Below are 18,467 nucleotides of genomic sequence, written 5' to 3' on the forward strand. Positions count from 1 at the left end.
ACAAGGATCAATGGGATGTTACAGAAATGGCATGTTGATTGTCTTTTGGATGAAGATGAATTCTTATATTTAAAAGTGAACCGACCACGATATCCCTGCCTCTATACGTTGTCAAAAATTCATAAGGACCTCCCTTTTCCACCAGGGAGGCCAATTGTGGCAGGAATCGGGGGACCCACAGAGCGGCTGTCTCAGTTTGTCGATCTGTTCTTACAGCCAATAGTAGTGAATTTGCCATCATATATTAAGGACACTAAGCATATTTTGAATGTACTTGGAGATATCACATGGGAATCAGGTATGACGTTGGTAACACTTGATGTGATATCACTATATACCAGTATACGAAACGAATTAGGAATCAGAGCGGTTGAACATTTTCTCACAAAAAGGCCAGCGAGTCAATGGGAACACACCCAAATGTTATTGGCTTTGACTGAATTGATATTGTCTAACAATTACTTTCTTTTTAATGGAGAATGGTTCAGGCAAACCCAGGGAGTTGCAATGGGTTCTAGATTTTCACCAGCATATGCAAATCTATTCATGGGCTGGATGGAGGAAATGGTGATATGGGGTCCATCAGGCAAATATTGGAATGATGATATTCTATATTGGGGACGATACATAGATGATTGTTTGATGATTTGGACTGGAACGGAAGTCAAATTACGAGAGTTCATTGGTTATCTTAACAGTAATGACATGAATATAAGATTCACATCATGCATCAGCTCCACAAAAGTGGTATTTTTGGATGTAGAATTATATATACAAAATGATAAGATTTGCAGCAATATGTACCGTAAACCTACATCTTGTAATGCTATTTTGCATGCAGACAGTGCACACCCCCGGGATCAAATCAGGGCAATCCCTTATGGAGAAATGATAAGGGCACGTCGTAATTGCAGTGATGAAAGTCAATTTAGAATATGTGTTGAACACATGGAGAGAAGGTTTACCCAAAGGGGTTATGGAAAGGAGGATCTTAGTGTAGCAAAACAGAGGGCATTTAAAATAAAGCGTTCATCCACCTTAAAGCCTAGTAAAGCAAAAACACTAACATCACCGCCCATCAGGATGATTACTGAATATACACCCATCAGTAAAATTCTATACAAGAGGATGTACAAGCATTGGCATATTCTCAAGGCGGACAAGACACTGCGGGAATTTCTTTCAGCTAAACCCCAGATTACCTTTCGAAGAGGTAGGACATTAGGTATGATTTTGAGTCCAAGCTACCCAGCAGATGTAAAAAAAGAACAATGGCTGATGAAGTTTAGTAAGTGTTTTTTTTAAATGTGGCCATTGTGGTATGTGTAAATATGCAAAGGACAAAACGAAACAATTCAAGGTGAATGGAGACCAAACATTTAATATTGTGACTAATATTAATTGTAATACGAAGTACGTTGTATATCTGATTATGTGTAAATGTGAGAAGATATATGTGGGTAGCACAATAAGGGCTCTTAAGGACCGTATAAGTGAACATTGGAGAGCAGTTAAGAACAATGATATGAGGTATCCCATTGCAGAGCATGTTCATAATTGTATAGCACAAGGTACACACAAATCTTTTCAATTCTTTGGTATAGAACATATCAAATTAGAATCACGTGGTGGGAACAGAGAACTTATACTGCGGAGGCATGAGACGAGGTGGATCATGCACTTGAGGGCCGTGGAAGAGGGTCTGAATTATTACCGGGAGCTACAGTACTTCTTAGGGGAGTAGACAATGAGGCGGCTTATCTAAGTCACTCATCGTTAGTGGACATTCAGGTATTGGGAAACAACGTGGAACAAGGTCGAAAATGATGTCAATAGAGTTTCGGTTAACCCCTTCAATGTAATCTCTATATACAGTTTTTTGAATTTATGAATAGCATGCCACAATTGGCGCATGCGTGATTAATATGGTGGAAAAATTGATTGTAATTAATATTGAGTCCGATTTAAAATACGTTACCGATAAACGCATGAATATATAAGGGAGGTGCTTAAGGAAGATAATTTCATAATAGATTCTGGGTGGAACTGGGATATGTTTCAATACTAGTTCAAGATGGCGCCCGCTATGAGTAAGAGAATTACTTTATCTAATATCGACTTAAGATGGCGCCTGTTTTAGGCGAATCTGATGTCAGTTACCTCGTTGGTTTTCATGATTTTAAAAGAGTAGACCGGAGAATGGATTATGCCTATGCGCACCTGTATCCCGGGGCGAGAGCGTTTTGAAGGTGAGCGGGAGAGGAGCTTTGGAAGTTATACGTGGGGCAGTCTGAAAAGATATGGGTTTTGGCTAACGATGATACGTTTGGCATTTTATCTATAGATCCCCGTACTTCAGGGAACTTTGTGGAAATATATTGATTGGTGTTCGTGAACTAAATATAAACGACACGCTCAACGCGGACATTAAGAATGTAATCGACCATGTAAGATACGAAGCAAATGCGGAAATCTTACACTGGGCCATATATAAATATTAACTAAGGTAAGACCAGTCTTTATGGAGTTACTTATCGATATGATGAACATCAGGAACCACGAGGGAAGATATATTGGAGTAAGTTTAAACAAACTTTTGCATATTCATTTATAGGTTAAGCGTCATCGATTTCATACTGTGGGATTTCGTTAGCGAGTTGCACTGAGGATATCATAGTAGGCGAAAAGGCACGTAAGTGGCATGGAATTTAACTCTGTCAATAGAATCAGCCTATGCCTCATGTGCTCCGCAGATAATAATAATGTCCCACACTTTGTATTGTTTTAGGTGTTCAAATACAAGGAATAAGGTACAGATACATTATTCAGGGTTTAAATTGAGTAGCATGCGCCTCACTATTGGTGACTGAAGTTATTGTAGGGTGGATATGAATTAAACACTCTATTTGTTTCGTGTAAGATGGTGAAAACTATATAGGCGTAATTTGGCATGAGATTGTATAAATATGTAGAAACACGGGACACAGACCGTTTTGTGTTGTAGAGTATGAGCAATTTCTTCTGCACGTGGAGTATTGATGGGCTTGCGTTAATGAAATAGTTGATTTTGTACTCCAATTGTATTATTTTGTCACTTCCAGCCCTGAGGAAGTCGCATGGGTTAATCCCTTTAGCGAAGAAACGCGTTGGGGAGTGGAAGATTTTTATGAAAGTTGAGAGATGTGAAGACTCTACTCTTAATTAAAGAAGAAGACAAGCCCACACAAATTTTTCGTTATTGTTATTACCTTTATATTGTAATTATATAATTTTGCGTGTGCTTCAACATAAGAAAATATTGTAGGTTGAGCATTCCAGAATCCGGTGGGGTGTATGGGTTCTGGAATGGTTTGGATGCGAGGGTGACAATAACGCAGAGTTAAGTGCTTGCTGCTGAGCTTTGTGTATATCCTGCATGTCATATATTTTAGTTCAAGGGAGCTGGTTCACTCTTATGTCCATCAGAGGCAGATAATATGATCTTTTAGTTGGGTAATGGCTTTCTGACAGCACATTGAAACTCCAAAACTAAGGAATCAAATGTTACATGAAATATGTCAAAGTAATTCTATTGATTAGCAAAATAGAAACAAAAACTGCTTGGCACCAAGAGAATGTTGGTCTTTTAATCAGTGCATTTACAATACCTCTTGATCCCTGCGGGCTTGCATTCCCTTTTCCCATTTATTTCTGTTTGCAGCCAGTAATTCTCGCCGTTCCAATTCAAATGATTTCTATAAAAAAAATTTATCCTAGGTGTTAGTCAAGTGTTTTCAAACTTTTAATTTATTTTTCTCAAGATAATAAACAAAATACAAGAATGAGCCCAGGGGCATCAAGATTTAAAGGTTAAAGTTCCAGTACATATGCTAATTGTTGTATACACCTGATCCTCCGCACCCACTCCAACTTACAACAGAAAAGCCTTGGACCAACCAAAATAAAGCACCCTCATTTTATTGTCTCCCCCAGGAGCAGCCAGCATGGTAGGAAGGCCACTGTGGCACTCTGAGGGGCTCCTTCTGCCTATATCCCCATTTAGATAAGCCTTAAGGGTCTCTGGCAAGTCAGGACCAGAGGGCCCTCCCTCAGTGTGACAATGAGGGCTTCCAGATAGGTCTGAACTCTTCATGTGAATCTAAGACAGAAGGCAACAGCAGTTTTATTGCTAGAATACCCTGAATTATATGTGCCCAAATCCTAATCGAGTGAGGGTCCTGTCCACTTTGAGCGGTCAATTTTAGTTTACCTGTTAACATCACTACGCCCTCTAGTCTTGGTTTTCTGGGTCCTGAGGTGCAGTATAGCCCAGAATCCTTTGGGTTTGAGCCAGAACTGTCGTCCAAAATGTTTCAGTCTTGGGCAATACCGTCTTATATGTAATTCACCCCCTTTCTAATCACATGCCCTACCTGCTTATTTTCAGGTACATGGCCTTCAAAGTCCTTGGGGTCATGTAACAATTGGACATCTAGCTTGTGCAGTGTTTCCCTGTGCTAGAAAAACCGCAAGGACTTTGGTAAGGTATTCATAAACTGCTGTTAAACTTCTCAGTCAATAACCCTAAAGGCCACCCAACTACTTAATTGTGAATTATCACTTCCCTTACCAAGTGAACTGTTTCAGTAGAGTCTGCATAAGATAGAGGTGAGGCCATTTGAAGATTCAGAGGTCATGAACAGTTCCTCAAATAACAAGTGAGGTCTAGTTACGGACAACCTATTGTCCTGAGCCATAGCTTATTGTCTGAGTTGTAGGTAATTCTACCAGTCCCCTTCACGGATCTCAAAGTTCTTCTTACAACTGTCAATCAATTCTTCATCTCCTCTGCTGAGGACATGTCTGACATCATCCAGTAGCCCCCTTGCCTCCCACGTCACAAAGAGCCCAGCTTCCAGGGCTGGTGTGAACCACTGGTTGTGATGTATGTGTATGTAGGTAAATGGGAAGAATGAAAGCAGTAAATCAGCAGTTGAGGTGACCCATACCTTCATCAGTGGACATATTACATTGCTTATGTATTCATTCCTTGGTCTATAGCCTTTTTGCAGCCAACTCAGGTTCCAAGCTGGCCTTTGTGCCTCTATAGGATTTTCTCACTAAGCCAAGCAAGAGAGGGCTAGAAAGGTAAAGATATATGTTCCCACACTCACTTTAACTGAAGCCAAAAATGTTCAGAGAAATCACAAAACTCAAACATAGTCTTCTTTAATGTTACCAAGCAGTTCGGACCGGAGTGTGGAGAAATTCAGACTACCATTAAAATTCGTAAAAGTAATGCCTGTTAATTACAGCACACGGAGACACCAAAATATGTCATGAAGGAATTATAAATAACATTTTAATTATTAGAAATCCAAGACTTTTCTCACCTTTCTACCTGTGGGTCTGAATAGGGTATTCATGCAAATAACTTAAAAGAGAAAGAGAGAAATTGCAATGGCTGAAAGGATGCAAGCGATATACAATTGTTCCCTAATAATTTGAAAGATTGAGTAACGCCATGTCGGAGGGAGGGATTAAAAGTTTAATTACATTTTACTTCATTGTTGGTATTTTTCATAGTTTCACATGCGTGAATCACTCTCCCTCTTGTCAAGCTGGGAGTTCCTATAACATTATTTTCGAAGAAAGATCCTTGGCCTGCCCCTGTTGACTGATTCAAAAGGAGAACCCATTAACTCTGACAAAAAATGTTTACATTCCAAGGGACAATATATATAAAGTCAAATAATTGAATTGTGGCACTCTGTGGTAACCGTATTGTGTTCCTGTTGTATTTAAATACAGCTGGTGTAGGGTGCGGTGGGTACCGCCCTCAGATCAAGGTCGTGGAATTCAAGTATATGTTTTGCGTTGTCTCGAACAAGACCAACGTCCACACTTAGCACTCCTGGATAAATTCCATCCAATAATTAATATTCCATCATATCATCATCATTTTCAAATGAAAATGTATTGATTTGCTAGATCCATTATTCATAAATCACATTTGTTGTGTTACGTAATCACACATGAAAGCATACATTAAATATTCATTTTGTTGAGCAGATCCTGTTAAATAGATCCCAATCACTTTGGAACAAGCCCTTCATCAGGGGAAGGTATCCTAAAATGTAACCAGAATACCAATAATCAATGATCCAAGAAACCCAGTTTACATAACTGTTACAAGTATAGTGGAAATCCTTAAAAAATCACAAGTGAAACCGTGATGTCCAAAGAACTGGAAGGAAAGATCTTCTAAATGTTAAAGTGACTGAAAGAAAAATTAACTTGTTTGAACGAAATAAAACGTGCTTGGTGGATTTGAATCAAAGGAAATTCATAGTGAAGAACACAAACTCCCAAGTAAAAGATATCGTGAGTAAAATAGAAATAGATGAAAATAGAACAGTAAATCCAGAAACAAATTCGGTTAGCTTTATAACACCAGTGCCAAAGTGTCGTTGAGAAAAATGTAGGTCAGGCAAGGATTAGATACATTCCGTTTGGTTAAAGGACTCAAGGCTTTCACAGCGTATAATGCCGTTGCATACAAGTGGAAATAGCCGTTCGAATAAAAGTGTGTATAAAAAGATGGACGCAATGAAACAGTGATTTGTGAAAAAGAAAATAGTGTGCACAGTTTAAGTTAGAACAAACCATTCGTCAAAACCAAACAAGGTTGTAGTCTGTGTGTCCGTACAAGGTAGCTCGAGTGGAATACCCATTCAAACGGGTGTAGAAATAGAAAGAAGATGAAACAGAAAAGGAAGAAGGACGTGGTGTATGAACTGAAACACTAGTTGTATTAAAGTTCCCGCCATCTTGTAACGAAAATAAGAAGGAAAGTGCACCTAAATGTCAAGTTAAAATGTGAATCAAAAAGTAGTTAAGTCGGGCGTGGCTTGGAGAGCCAACATGGCGGACGCAGCCTAGTCGGGCTCCCTGCGTCCACGCCAAAATCCTGCTATAAACTGCCTTAATCCCATTCGGAGAAACTTGAGGCTGGGTACCGAGACCCAGACAACGTCTGGAGAGCCGCTTATGGCAAGAGATTGAACCCCAAACCCACGGAAAGAGCATGCTGTCCACTGAGGGTGGGGAGTGCGCGTAGCAGGCCGGGACACATTGTGGGCTGCATCGGCCTGGATTGTGTGAACGCCGGTCGTGGCACTGTGGCTGTTCAAGGGACCGGCGCGAGGCTCTGGAGGTGAGCGGGGGGCACCAACAGCGGGGGGCCCCAGTGTGAGTGCCTGGCTGTGGCCGTGGCTGGGGGCCGAGTAGGACCTGCGGTGGGAGCAGGCCTGCCCACATGGGCTGTCTGCCACCCGGGGGTCGCGCCTGTATAGCCCCCTGGGCCTGGAGAGTACCTCAGAGTCAGAGTCGGACCGGTATATGTGTGGGTGTAGAGGGGCAGTTGGGCTCCTAAAGCGACCACATAAGCCTTGGTACCTCTCTTCCCCTCCTTGAACACTGCAGACAGTGCGCCTGGTGCCTTGTTGGTGGAGTCGAGATCTACAGCCTGATGCCCGGGGAGGATGCGCTGCCGGCAGGCGGTCCAGCGTGTCTGGTTCCCACATGGGGTCTACTTGGTGGGTAGTCGTGGGCTACGGAGGCGGCCAGGCTAAGCTAAGTGCGGCTTGTGGCTCAGGGCGTGCTCGATTCCGAGAAGGCCTGCCTGCGATGCACTCCTAGTGCGTGTCCGACGCGATACCCGCGGAGTTCCCCTACGGCCGTTCTTACCTTCCCCCACCAACGAAGTCACTGGGTTGGTGTTGAAACTCTGGAGAGTCTCCGCGCCTACCTCTCCTAGCCTACAGTCACGGGCAAGGACAAACCCAGAGAGGCAACCGCCAAACAGATCACTTTCAACCATTATGCCACATCTACTGGGGGTGTTACCGGGGGAGATGCAGGAGGGGGTGGACCATGCGGCGCTTCTGGCGGCAATCAACGATTCCAGAGATAAACTAGATGCCAATATTAGCACTGTGGGATCGGAAGTTTCCTTTTTGCATCAGGACCTAAGAAAAGCGGTAGACCGCATCACGGAGACGCGGGTCTCAACTGTTAAGGACACGGTGACTACATTACAAAAGAAGGTCAACAAGCTTACGGTAGTGTCCCAGGAACTTGCCTCCCGGGTGGAGGATGCGGAAGGCCACCCTAGACGCAATAACATAAGTTTTGTGGGCCTCCCGGAGGAATGTGAGGGCTCCTCAATGGCCCGCTTTGTTACCGAGTGGCTCACGGCTCTTATGCCGGTGGATAGGTTATCCACCTGTTTTTTGGTAGAAAGAGCCCACCGGGCATTGACGAAGAAGCCACCCCCGGGGAAAGTCCAAGGCCAGTGATCGCTAAATTGCTGAACTATACAGATCGTGATGCTGTCTTACAATTCACCAGAGAGCACAAAGATAAACTCCTGTATGACTCAAGGCCCATAATGATCTTCCCGGACTATACACGCTTGGTTCAACAACAACGCCAATCCTTTACAGTGGCAGAGCGTAGATTGAGAGATCTTAACATGCAATACATGCTTCTATATCCTGCCCGGATGCGAGTCATATTTAACTCCAAATCTTACTTCTTCAACACACCGGAGGCAGTCTTCGCCTGGACGGATGAATGGGCGCACCCCAAACCGCACACGCCGCCGCTGGAGTCGGACACATCCCGGGGCTCACAACGAAACAGATCCTGGAGGACCAAATCAAAGAGGAGACATGGATCTGGTTCCGATCGGCGCGCCTCAAGTCCAGAACGTGCATCCTGAACATTCCGGACTAATAATGCACTATGGCTCTCCTGTAACCAAGACTAAGTAATAGTGTACTATCTTGTTTCTCACCGAACTTTGAACTGGAATGGACGCCGAGCTGGGAGGCTGCTTTGCCCTGGTCATTTTCATCTCCCCTTGTTAATGTTGAAAGGGTAGTTTTGCCATTGGAGTGAGGGCCACGGTCCCCCCAGTTGGGGGTCCGCTGCGGCCTGCACCGCGATAGATACTCCTAGTCCATGGCAGTTTCAGGTGGGAGGGTATGGGGTGATCTTGAGGGGGTTGTACATGTGGTTGATGGTATTGTTCTTACATGTGCAGACTTGCCATACAGACTCCGACGCAGTTGGACCGACATTCACACAAACATTAGATGATGACACAAACGGGTTCCTCCCCACGCGGGGATTTCATTGTGGTATCCTGGAATGTAAGAGGTATGCTCAATAAAATCAAAAGAGGTGCTGTCCTATGCCAAGTTAAGAGATACGAGGCCAACATCCTGCTCTAACAAGAGACCCACCTTCTTGGCACCAAAACCGCATGCCTGGCCAGATTTGGGTACCACACCATATACCATGCAGGGTTCACAGGGGGTCAAGTGGGGTTGCCATCCTTAAACACCGTTGAGTCCCCTTCGTGCATATAAAACATTGAGTGGATCCAAGAGGTAGGTATGTCATCTTAACTGACACGTTGTACGGAGAGCATATCCATATCGGAAGCATATATACTCCGCCGCCGTTAGGGAGCACCTTCGTGGACAGAATCACCGGGTTATGGGGAGAACTCCCTGAGGCTTTGACCCTCTTGGGGGGGGACTGGAATGACACCATGGCCTCGCGAGATAGACAACGTAGCTCAGACTCCAATCACCACGTGGGCCCATCCAAATTGAATCTCCTGACCACTACACTGGGCTAGTCAGACATCTGGCACGAATATCACCCTGACGAATTAGGCTATACCTATATGTCCGCTGTGCATGGCTCACAGTCTCAATTAGACTATTTTTTCACACCTTGCGCCTCCATCCATAGGTTTTCACAAGAGTCCCACATTCCAAGAGGACTCTCAGATCATTCCCCGGTCACCCTCAAGCTTCATACTTACTCACGTAGGCCCCCCTTCAGATGGTGGATGTCCTTGTGGCATCTTCAAGAGCCAGACTATCAAGCAATGCTCACCACAGCGGCATCGGACTATCCAGACGCCATAGTATATTCAACCCCGTCCAGGGGTATCCTCTGGGAACCCCTGAAGCCCACCATTCGTGGGGCAGAAATTAGTTTCCGAACTAAAGAGAAACATGCACGAACAGCGCAGCTGGCTGATTTGGAATCACGCCAAGATGCCATTGCGACACAACTTAATCTTGATCCTAGCCCTTCCCTCCAATGTAATTTGCTGCAGATACAACAGAATATACAGCAACATATTATGGGAGAGGCAAAAGAGATCTGGGAGGCATCACAGCACCGTATATACCAATGGGGAGGACAAATCGAGTAAAATGGTCCATAGGCTATGCCAGGTAGACAAATCCCCCGCTACCGTTCCCACACTCCGCGACGCTGACGGTGCTTTGTGCTCATCTCCAGAAACAGTGACCAAAGAATTTGCCAGACATTTTTCAGCGCTATATGCTCTACATGAGCAGCTTACTGAAGCTCAGATAGCAGAATTCCTCTTGGATATCCCACCCCAGAAACTCCCTGATCATCTGCGAGACCATTTAGATGCTCCCATCACGATGGAGGAATTGAGTGCTGCCTTACTCACCATGCACTCAGGACAAGCCCCGGACCCAACGGGTTCCCCATAGAGTTCCTGAGACCCCGTATGCATGTATTAGCCCCACATTTATTGGCAGCAATACATGATGCCCAGGAGCAGGGCATATTATCCCAAGATTGGCGGCACACGGAGATTGTCCTATTCCCCAAACCAGATCGCCCACCAGAAGATCCCTCGTCGTATCGCCCCATCTCCCTTATCAATTTCAAACTCAAACTTTTGGGCATGGTGCTGGCGGATCGCCTACGGTCATGCGTTTCTGATTTGATTCACCCAGCTCAATCTGGCTTCATGCCTCATAGGGCCATACATCATAACACCCGACGAGTCCATAACGCCATGGCGATGGCCCTGGAGTTGTGACGCCCTGTGGTTATATTATTAGCCGATATCGACAACGCATTCAATTCGTTTAGCTGGGTATGTCTCTTCCAACTACTTGACGCTGTTAATTTTGGCCCACGGTTTTTAGCGAATGTCCGGTTGCTATTAAAGGACCTAACAGCCTCGGTCCGCATAGTGGGACATAGATCGGCCCCCTTTCCAATCCATAGGGGCACCTTTAGCATCATGGGTCCGTAGTGTCTCGGTACTCCGCGTATTTGAATGGCCCCGGTCAAGATTGGAATACATTGCGTAATATGCGGACGACGCCTTGTTCTTTCTGACTGACCCATGGATTTCTGGGCAGCGTATCCTGCAGAAGCTTAGAGAGTTTGGTGAGACTACAGGGGTGCATACCAACCCCTCCAAGTCTGTGCTTTTTCTGGCCATCTTTTGGAGGTACATAGATGATATATTCTTAATATGGAAGGGTCAAGAATCTCAGCTTTACAGCTATTCAACATCTGAATACTATTGATGAACGTATCGGTTTCACCAATACCATAAGCAAGAATCACATTACATTTCTGGATGTAGCAATCACGATACAAGGAAATAAACTGGCAACAGACATTTTCACCAAATCTACAGACTGAAATTATTTACTTCATTACAATAGCTTTCACCTAAGTGCTCTTAAACAACATCTACCATACTCCCAATTACTAAGGATTAAGAGAATTTCATTCAACAAGGAAAGCTATGAATTCAATAGCAAAGAAGATATCCTAACAGTGTTATCATAAAAGCCAGCGAAAGGACCAAAACAAAAGACCGGAACCAACTGTTGACCAAGCAGAAATCTATAAACACAGAAAGACCAGTATTTGTTTCAAAATACTCGACCCAAAGCTATCAAATTAGGAGAATTGTACTAAAACATTGGTCTATGGTGCAAACGGAAATCGATTTCAAGGTGATTTTTAAACATCCACCACTTCTTGCATATCAAAGAACTAAAAATCTCAGATATTGTCTATACAAGTCAGTAAAATCTACCACCACTGTACACAAAGGGATTACTTCATGTTTGAACTGTGGACATTGTAATAACATAATCAAAGGACACACTATCATGCACCCCACGCAAGGAACCTCTATTAAGCTCTACACCACAGTCACTTGTGATTGCAAAAATGTTGTGTACATGCTAAAATACCCATGTGGCCTCATATCCGTAGGCAAAACTGAGCGCAAGATGAAAATTCGACTTACTGAACAGAAAAGTAATATTAGTAATCACAATGAGAAATCACCGGTTGCCGTACACTTTACTAAGTTCAAACACAATTTTAGCTGACTAAGGTTTCTAATCTTAGAAACGTGCCAATCGAAGAAGGAAGAGACCATAAAAAATGGCTCCTACAACCAGAAACCTTCTGGATAATTAAATTAGAGTCATGCAATCTTAAAGGTCTAAATGAACAGTTGGATTTAAGTTGTTATTTGCAAAGCGTTATTTGGTTTTTGCTTTTTCTATTTAACCCGTCATTTGGCTCATCTGAACTTTAAAAAAAAGAATTGCCATATGCACTGCATGCCCACCGTGCGCTTCAAATACTGGTTTAGCAGTTTATTCTATTGTTTAATTTTTATCTTTGCAAACCTGTTAAGTGGGTTTTCTTTTGTTATGTTTCCTTTTATGCGTCCATAAATCAGTCGGATCTTGAACTAGATGACTTAACTACTTTTTGATTTCACATTTTAACACAACATTTTGTGCACTTTCCTTCTTATTTTTGTTTCAAGATGGTGGGAACTTTAATGCAACTAGTGTTTCAGCTCATACACCACGTCCTTCTTCCTTTTCTGTTTCGTCTTCTTTCTATTTCTACACCCGTTTGAATGGGAATTCCACTCAAACTACCATGTACGGACACGCAGACTAAAACCTTGTTAGGTTTTACGAACGGTATGTTCTCACTTCAACTGTGCTTGCTATTTTCTTTTTCACGAATCGCTGTTTCATTGCGTCCATCTTTTCAATCCACACTTTCGTTCAAACAGCTATTTCCACTTGTATGCAACAGCGTGCATACACACTGTGAAAGCCTTGGGGCCTTTAACCAGACGTTATGTATCTAATCCTTGCCTGACTTATATTTTTCGCATCAACACTTTGGACTGGTGTCTACATGAATAAAGCTAAACAAGTTTACTGTGCTATTTCCATCTATTTCACTCACAATATCTCTTACATGGGAGTTTGTGTTCTTCACTATGAATGTCCTTTGATTCAAATCCACCAAGCAGTTCCTATTTTGTTCAAACAAGTTAAATTTTCTTTCAGTCACTAACATTTAGAGGATCTTTCCTTCAAGTTCTTTGAACAGCACAATTTCACTTGTGGTTTTTTAAGGATGTCCACTATACTTGTAACAGTTATGTAAACTGCGTTTCTCGGATCATTGATTACTGGTATTCTGGTTACAGTTTAGGATACCTTTCCCTGATGAAGGGCTTGTCCCGAAATGCACTGGGATCTATTTAACGGGATCAGTTCAACAAAATGAAGATTTAATTACGCTTTCCCATGCGCTCTGTGTGCAGGCAGCATGTATTAAAGGGGCACGCACTGGGCACCTGGGGATGTGAGCGGTTCCCGTCCCATTGCTTTTTTGCACGGCGGGTGCAGTGCTCAGACACCAGGGAAGTTTAGCTGCCTCTTCTGCATTGTTGTAATGAGAGGATAGGAGGCGCCGTTGCACCTCACAGTCCCTGACCAACTACAGTGCTCCTATGTCAGCACTCACTATATGGTCCCCCTGTTGTTGGGAAAACCCGTGTGCTAAGGGGTTTCCCAGAGACTGGTGTCTTTTCCAATGACTTGCGCTGCACGGATGGAGCAAGCCGAGTCCTCCAAACCACCTCCTGACATGAGCCCTCCGAACCACCTCCTGACATCACCTCGGAAACTGTATTTTTTGTCATATTTAATAAAGGCAAGCTTTTTTGTATGCTCAACCCCCGACCCTTATCCCTCCGTCCAGCAACTTTAGAGCCGATTTACAAAGCAATTTGTGTGTGCGAGTCAAATTTACATCTACAAATGACTCAGTTTCCACTCTCAAGGAAATTTACAAACAATAAACTTGCGTGTAATAATCTATTTAACTGTTCGTTGTATTCTCCTATGATTGTGTAATGGCAGGGCATTCTATGCATGGTGTGCCCTGTTTGGTTTCGTAACACCCAGAAAATCCCACGTTCATGGGCAAAAACAGACTTTTTTCTGACCCATGCCCAACCTGGACATTGTCCCGCCAAGGGCCACAGTAAATCCTTTCCCATGGAGGAGATGGGAATGGAAAAATGCTTTTCTCTTGAAGAACGTTCTAGATTTTAATAAAAAGTACAATTACCTAATCGCAATTGAGTCTCGCTGTGCGTAACTGTACACTACGGCCCTCATTTCAATTTGCTCAGGAAAACCAAATCGGTAATCCTGTGGTATAGTATTGCCACACCATTATTGGTTTTAAGGAAAGGAATAATACCACCATGCAAACTAAAGTTTGTGCATTAATTGCTACACATTTTACCCTCATTCTACTTCCATTTCCGGTGCAAATGCCTCAAGCCTTGTCCTGCCGAGATCTGCACATCTTAAACCGCGATGTTTCGCTGAAAACTTTTATCAATATGTAAATGTGATGCAAAATTGATAATTTTTCAGTGGTCAAGATACATTCTCCATTTCTAATTTGCTGCCGCCCTTTGAACCGCTCATTGGGAAAGAAACATCAAACACTGCAAGAGCAAATGAAGGTGACAAAGGCAGTAGGGAAAGAAGCTAGAATGAGTGCAGATGGCGTGAGTTAGGACCTGATTAGGATGGCGGTCTGACTTACATCTGACCGCTGACCGCCCGACTGCCATCCCTACCGAAACGGGGTTGCCTGAAATGCTGTCCGCGGTCCCACAATGTAAATTACAATGTGCCCGCCTTCACGGCGGTCGCAAAGAACAAGTTACTTACCTTCGGTAACGCTTTTTCTGGTGGATACAGTATCTGCCTGTGGATTCCTCACCTTGTGAATATCCCCTGCGCCAGCATTCCACGGAACTTTTCTTTCCCAGCACTCCACGTCGACGACGTCACAATGCATCGGCTCCGCACGCGACTCCGTACGACGTCATCGGAGCCATAAGAAGCCCACATCGGCGTGATGACGTCAGTTCCACCCATTTTTTCCGTGCCTTCGAGGCGAACAGGTGAACCAACGACAACTCCAAATATACACAGTATATAGAATACCAATACATATACATAGAAAACAAAACAAAAGAATGCTAATCAAACAAGCATTTCCTACAAATGTACCAGAAAGTATACAAACATTTCAAACAAGACCTATTCCATGGTTACAAAGGTGGACAACGGGGAGGCGGGTGGGTCAGTGAGGAATCCACAAGCAGATACTGTATCTACCAGAAAAAGCGTTACCTAAGGTAAGTAACTTGTTCTTCTGATGGATACATCTGCCAGTGGATTCCTCACCTTGTGAATAGATTCCCACAGCAGTCCCCACTCCCGGAGGAGGGTGTCCACCTTCCTATACCAGAAAGTCTTGCAAGACAGAGCGCGCGAAGTGGCCCTCCCTCCTCATCTCAGAGTCCAAGCAATAATGCTTTGCGAAAGTATGGAGGGAGGCCCAAGTCGCGGCTTTACAAATGTCTGCCACAGGAACACCCCGGGCCAAAGCAGATGTAGATGACTTAGCTCTAGTCGAATGAGCTCTAATGCCCTCAGGAGGGGTCTTACCAGCCAGGGCGTAGCAGATCTTGATGGCAAGGATAATCCATCTCGACAACGTGCGCTTGTGCACCGCTCTCCCTTTGGAATGTCCAACATAACCCACGAAGAGCTGATCGTCCAGACGAAAGTCTTTCGTCCTGTCCAAGTAAAAGCTGACAGCTCTCTTTGGGTCCAGGCGATGAAGCCTTTCCTCCTCTTTGGAAGGATGAGGAGGAGGATAGAAAACAGGGAGAGTAATGGACTGCCCCAAATGAAACGGAGTGACAACTTTTGGCAGGAAAGCAGCCCTGGTCCTGAGAACCATCCTTTCAGCATGCAAGGTTAAAAATGGGGGTTTAGAACTAAGAGCTTGAAGCTCACTCACCCTCCTTGCCGAGGTTATGGCTACAAGAAAAACCACCTTAAAGGACAACAGCCTCAAAGGACAACTATGTAGAGGCTCAAACGGGGACCCCATCAGAAAGGTTAAAACAAGATTAAGGTCCCACTGAGGCATTACAAAGGGAGTGGGAGGAAACATATTTGTAAGGCCCTTGATAAACCTCAGAACAACCGGAGATTTAAAAAGTGAAGGTTGATCTGGAAGGCATAGAAAAGCCGATAAGGCCGAAAGATAGCCCTTGACCGTGGCCACAGCACAGCCCTGCTGAGCCAGGGAAAGAGCAAACTGGAGCACATAAGAAAGATGGGCTTTCAAAGGGTCAATTGATCTCTCTCCACACCATTTTACAAACTTGGACCACCGGTAGGAGTAAATGGACTTGGTGGAGTGTCGCCTGGCCGATAAAATAACATCCACCACATCAGGCGGGAGAGAGAATGAACTCAGGTTGCCCCGTTCAATCTCCAGGCATGAAGGTGTAAGCTCTGGAGGTGGGGTGTAGAACCTGCCCCTCCGACTGCGAGAGGAGGTCTGCCCTCAGAGGGAGGGGAGACGGAGCGGAAGGCACGAGGAGAGGTGGAGAAGATCTGTATACCACACCCTTCTTGGCCAGTCCGGGGCGATCAATATGACTTGGGCCCGGTCTTGGCGAATCTTCCTCAGAACCCGAGGAATCAAGGGTATAAGAGGAAACGCGTAAAGGAGCTGTGAGTCCCAACTCAACTGAAACGCGTCCCCCAACGCCCCCTGCATCGGATACTGGAGACTGCAGAACGACGGGCAGTGCGGGTTTTCGCGGGTGGCAAACAGGTCCACCCGAGGTGTCCCCCACGTCCGAAAGACGTAACGAACCACCTCCGGATGGAGCCTCCACTCGTGGTCGGCGGAGAACTGCCGACTGAGACTGTCCGCACGCACGTTCAGCACCCCGGCCAGATGATTTGCCATCAGACAAATCCGATGGTCCTGAACCCAGACCATAGACGTAAGGCCTCTCTGCATAGACAAAGAGACCCCACTCCTCCCTGCTTGTTGACATACCACATCGCGGTCGTGTTGTCTGTCAGGACTTGAATCGACTGACCGCGAAGGGAAGGGAGGAAGGTCTTGAGCGCCAAACGAATCGCCCGCAGTTCTAAAAGGTTGATGTGAAGCAACCTCTCCTCTGGAGACCAAAGCCCTTTGATCTCCAGATCCCCCAGATGCGCACCCCACCCTAAAGTGGATGCATCCGTTATCACTGTGGCCACCGATGGAGGTAGATGGAAGGGCTTTCCTTGAGACAGATTGCCCTCCACGCTCCACCAAGACAGATCCGCTGCAGCTTCTCCGGAGATCTTGATCGACTCCCCGAGATCCCCGTTGTGCTGATACCACTGCCTGCGGAGACACCACTGGAGCGCCCTCATGTGCCAGCGTGCGTGGTTGACCAACAGAATGCAGGAGGCAAACAGACCGAGCAGGCGAAGGACCTTCAGAACTGGAACAACCGCTCCACTGTGGAATAAAGGGACCATCTCCTGAATGTCGAGAATCCTTTGAGGAGGAGGGAATGCTCGACACACAGTAGTGTCCAGTACTGCCCCTATGAACAGGTTGCGTTGAGAGGGCAACAGGTGAGATTTGGGCACATTGATTGAAAAACCCAAGTCGAATAACAGCTGAGATGTCACCTGCAGATAACGCTGCACTATCTCTGGGGACTCCGCCTTCAGAAGCCAGTCGTCCAGGTAAGGGAAAACCGGGATCCCTGACCTCCTGAGATGAGCAGCCACCACTGCCATCACCTTTGTGAAGACTCGAGCTGCGGTAGTAAGACCAAACGGGAGGATCGCAAATTGGTAGTGTTGCGACCCAACAGTAAAACGGGGATACTTCCTGTGCGACTTCAGGATTGGGACATGGAAGTACGCGTCCTGCAAGTCGAGCGACACCATCCAGTCTCCTTGCTGCAACGCTGGAAGAACCTGCGCAAGGGTCAACATCTTGAATTTCTCCTGCCTCAGGTAAAAATTCAAAATTCTGAGGTCCAGAATCGGACGCAATCTGCCGTCCTTTTTGGGAATCAGAAAATACCGGGAGTAGCATCCCTGACCCCTTTCCTGCTCCGGAACCACCTCTATCGCACCCTTCTGAAGCAAGGCCAGAACTTCTTTCTGCAGAAGAAGCAGATGGTCTTCCGAGCAATAACCTTGGCAAGGAGGGTAAGGGGGAGGAAACTCCCGAAAGGGAAGGGCGTACCCAGTCTCTACGAGGTTCAAAACCCAAAGGTCGGTTGTAACAGATTTCCAACCCCGTAGAAAGTAGGACACCCGACCCCCCACAGGTCTTACATGATCCGGGATGGGGGATCTAGGGCTGCTTCCCTGAAGCCTCAT

The 18,467-nt window shown here is 45.1% G+C and overlaps 1 protein-coding gene across 1 annotated transcript in view; it reads right to left on the bottom strand.

Annotated features, from left to right (window-relative positions):
* LOC146822050 (dynein regulatory complex protein 1-like) overlaps positions 1-18,467 on the bottom strand; it is a 1,074,594-nt gene that overhangs the window by 728,762 nt on the left and 327,365 nt on the right. Inside the window, exon 6 of the mRNA XM_085613165.1 lies at positions 3,648-3,734. Within this exon, the coding sequence (XP_085469291.1) occupies positions 3,648-3,734 (87 nt within the window). The remainder of the gene's footprint in view (positions 1-3,647; positions 3,735-18,467) is intronic.

This window comes from Triturus cristatus, chromosome 6, assembly GCF_964204655.1.
Source record: "Triturus cristatus chromosome 6, aTriCri1.1, whole genome shotgun sequence".
NCBI classification, from domain to species: Eukaryota; Metazoa; Chordata; class Amphibia; order Caudata; family Salamandridae; genus Triturus; species Triturus cristatus.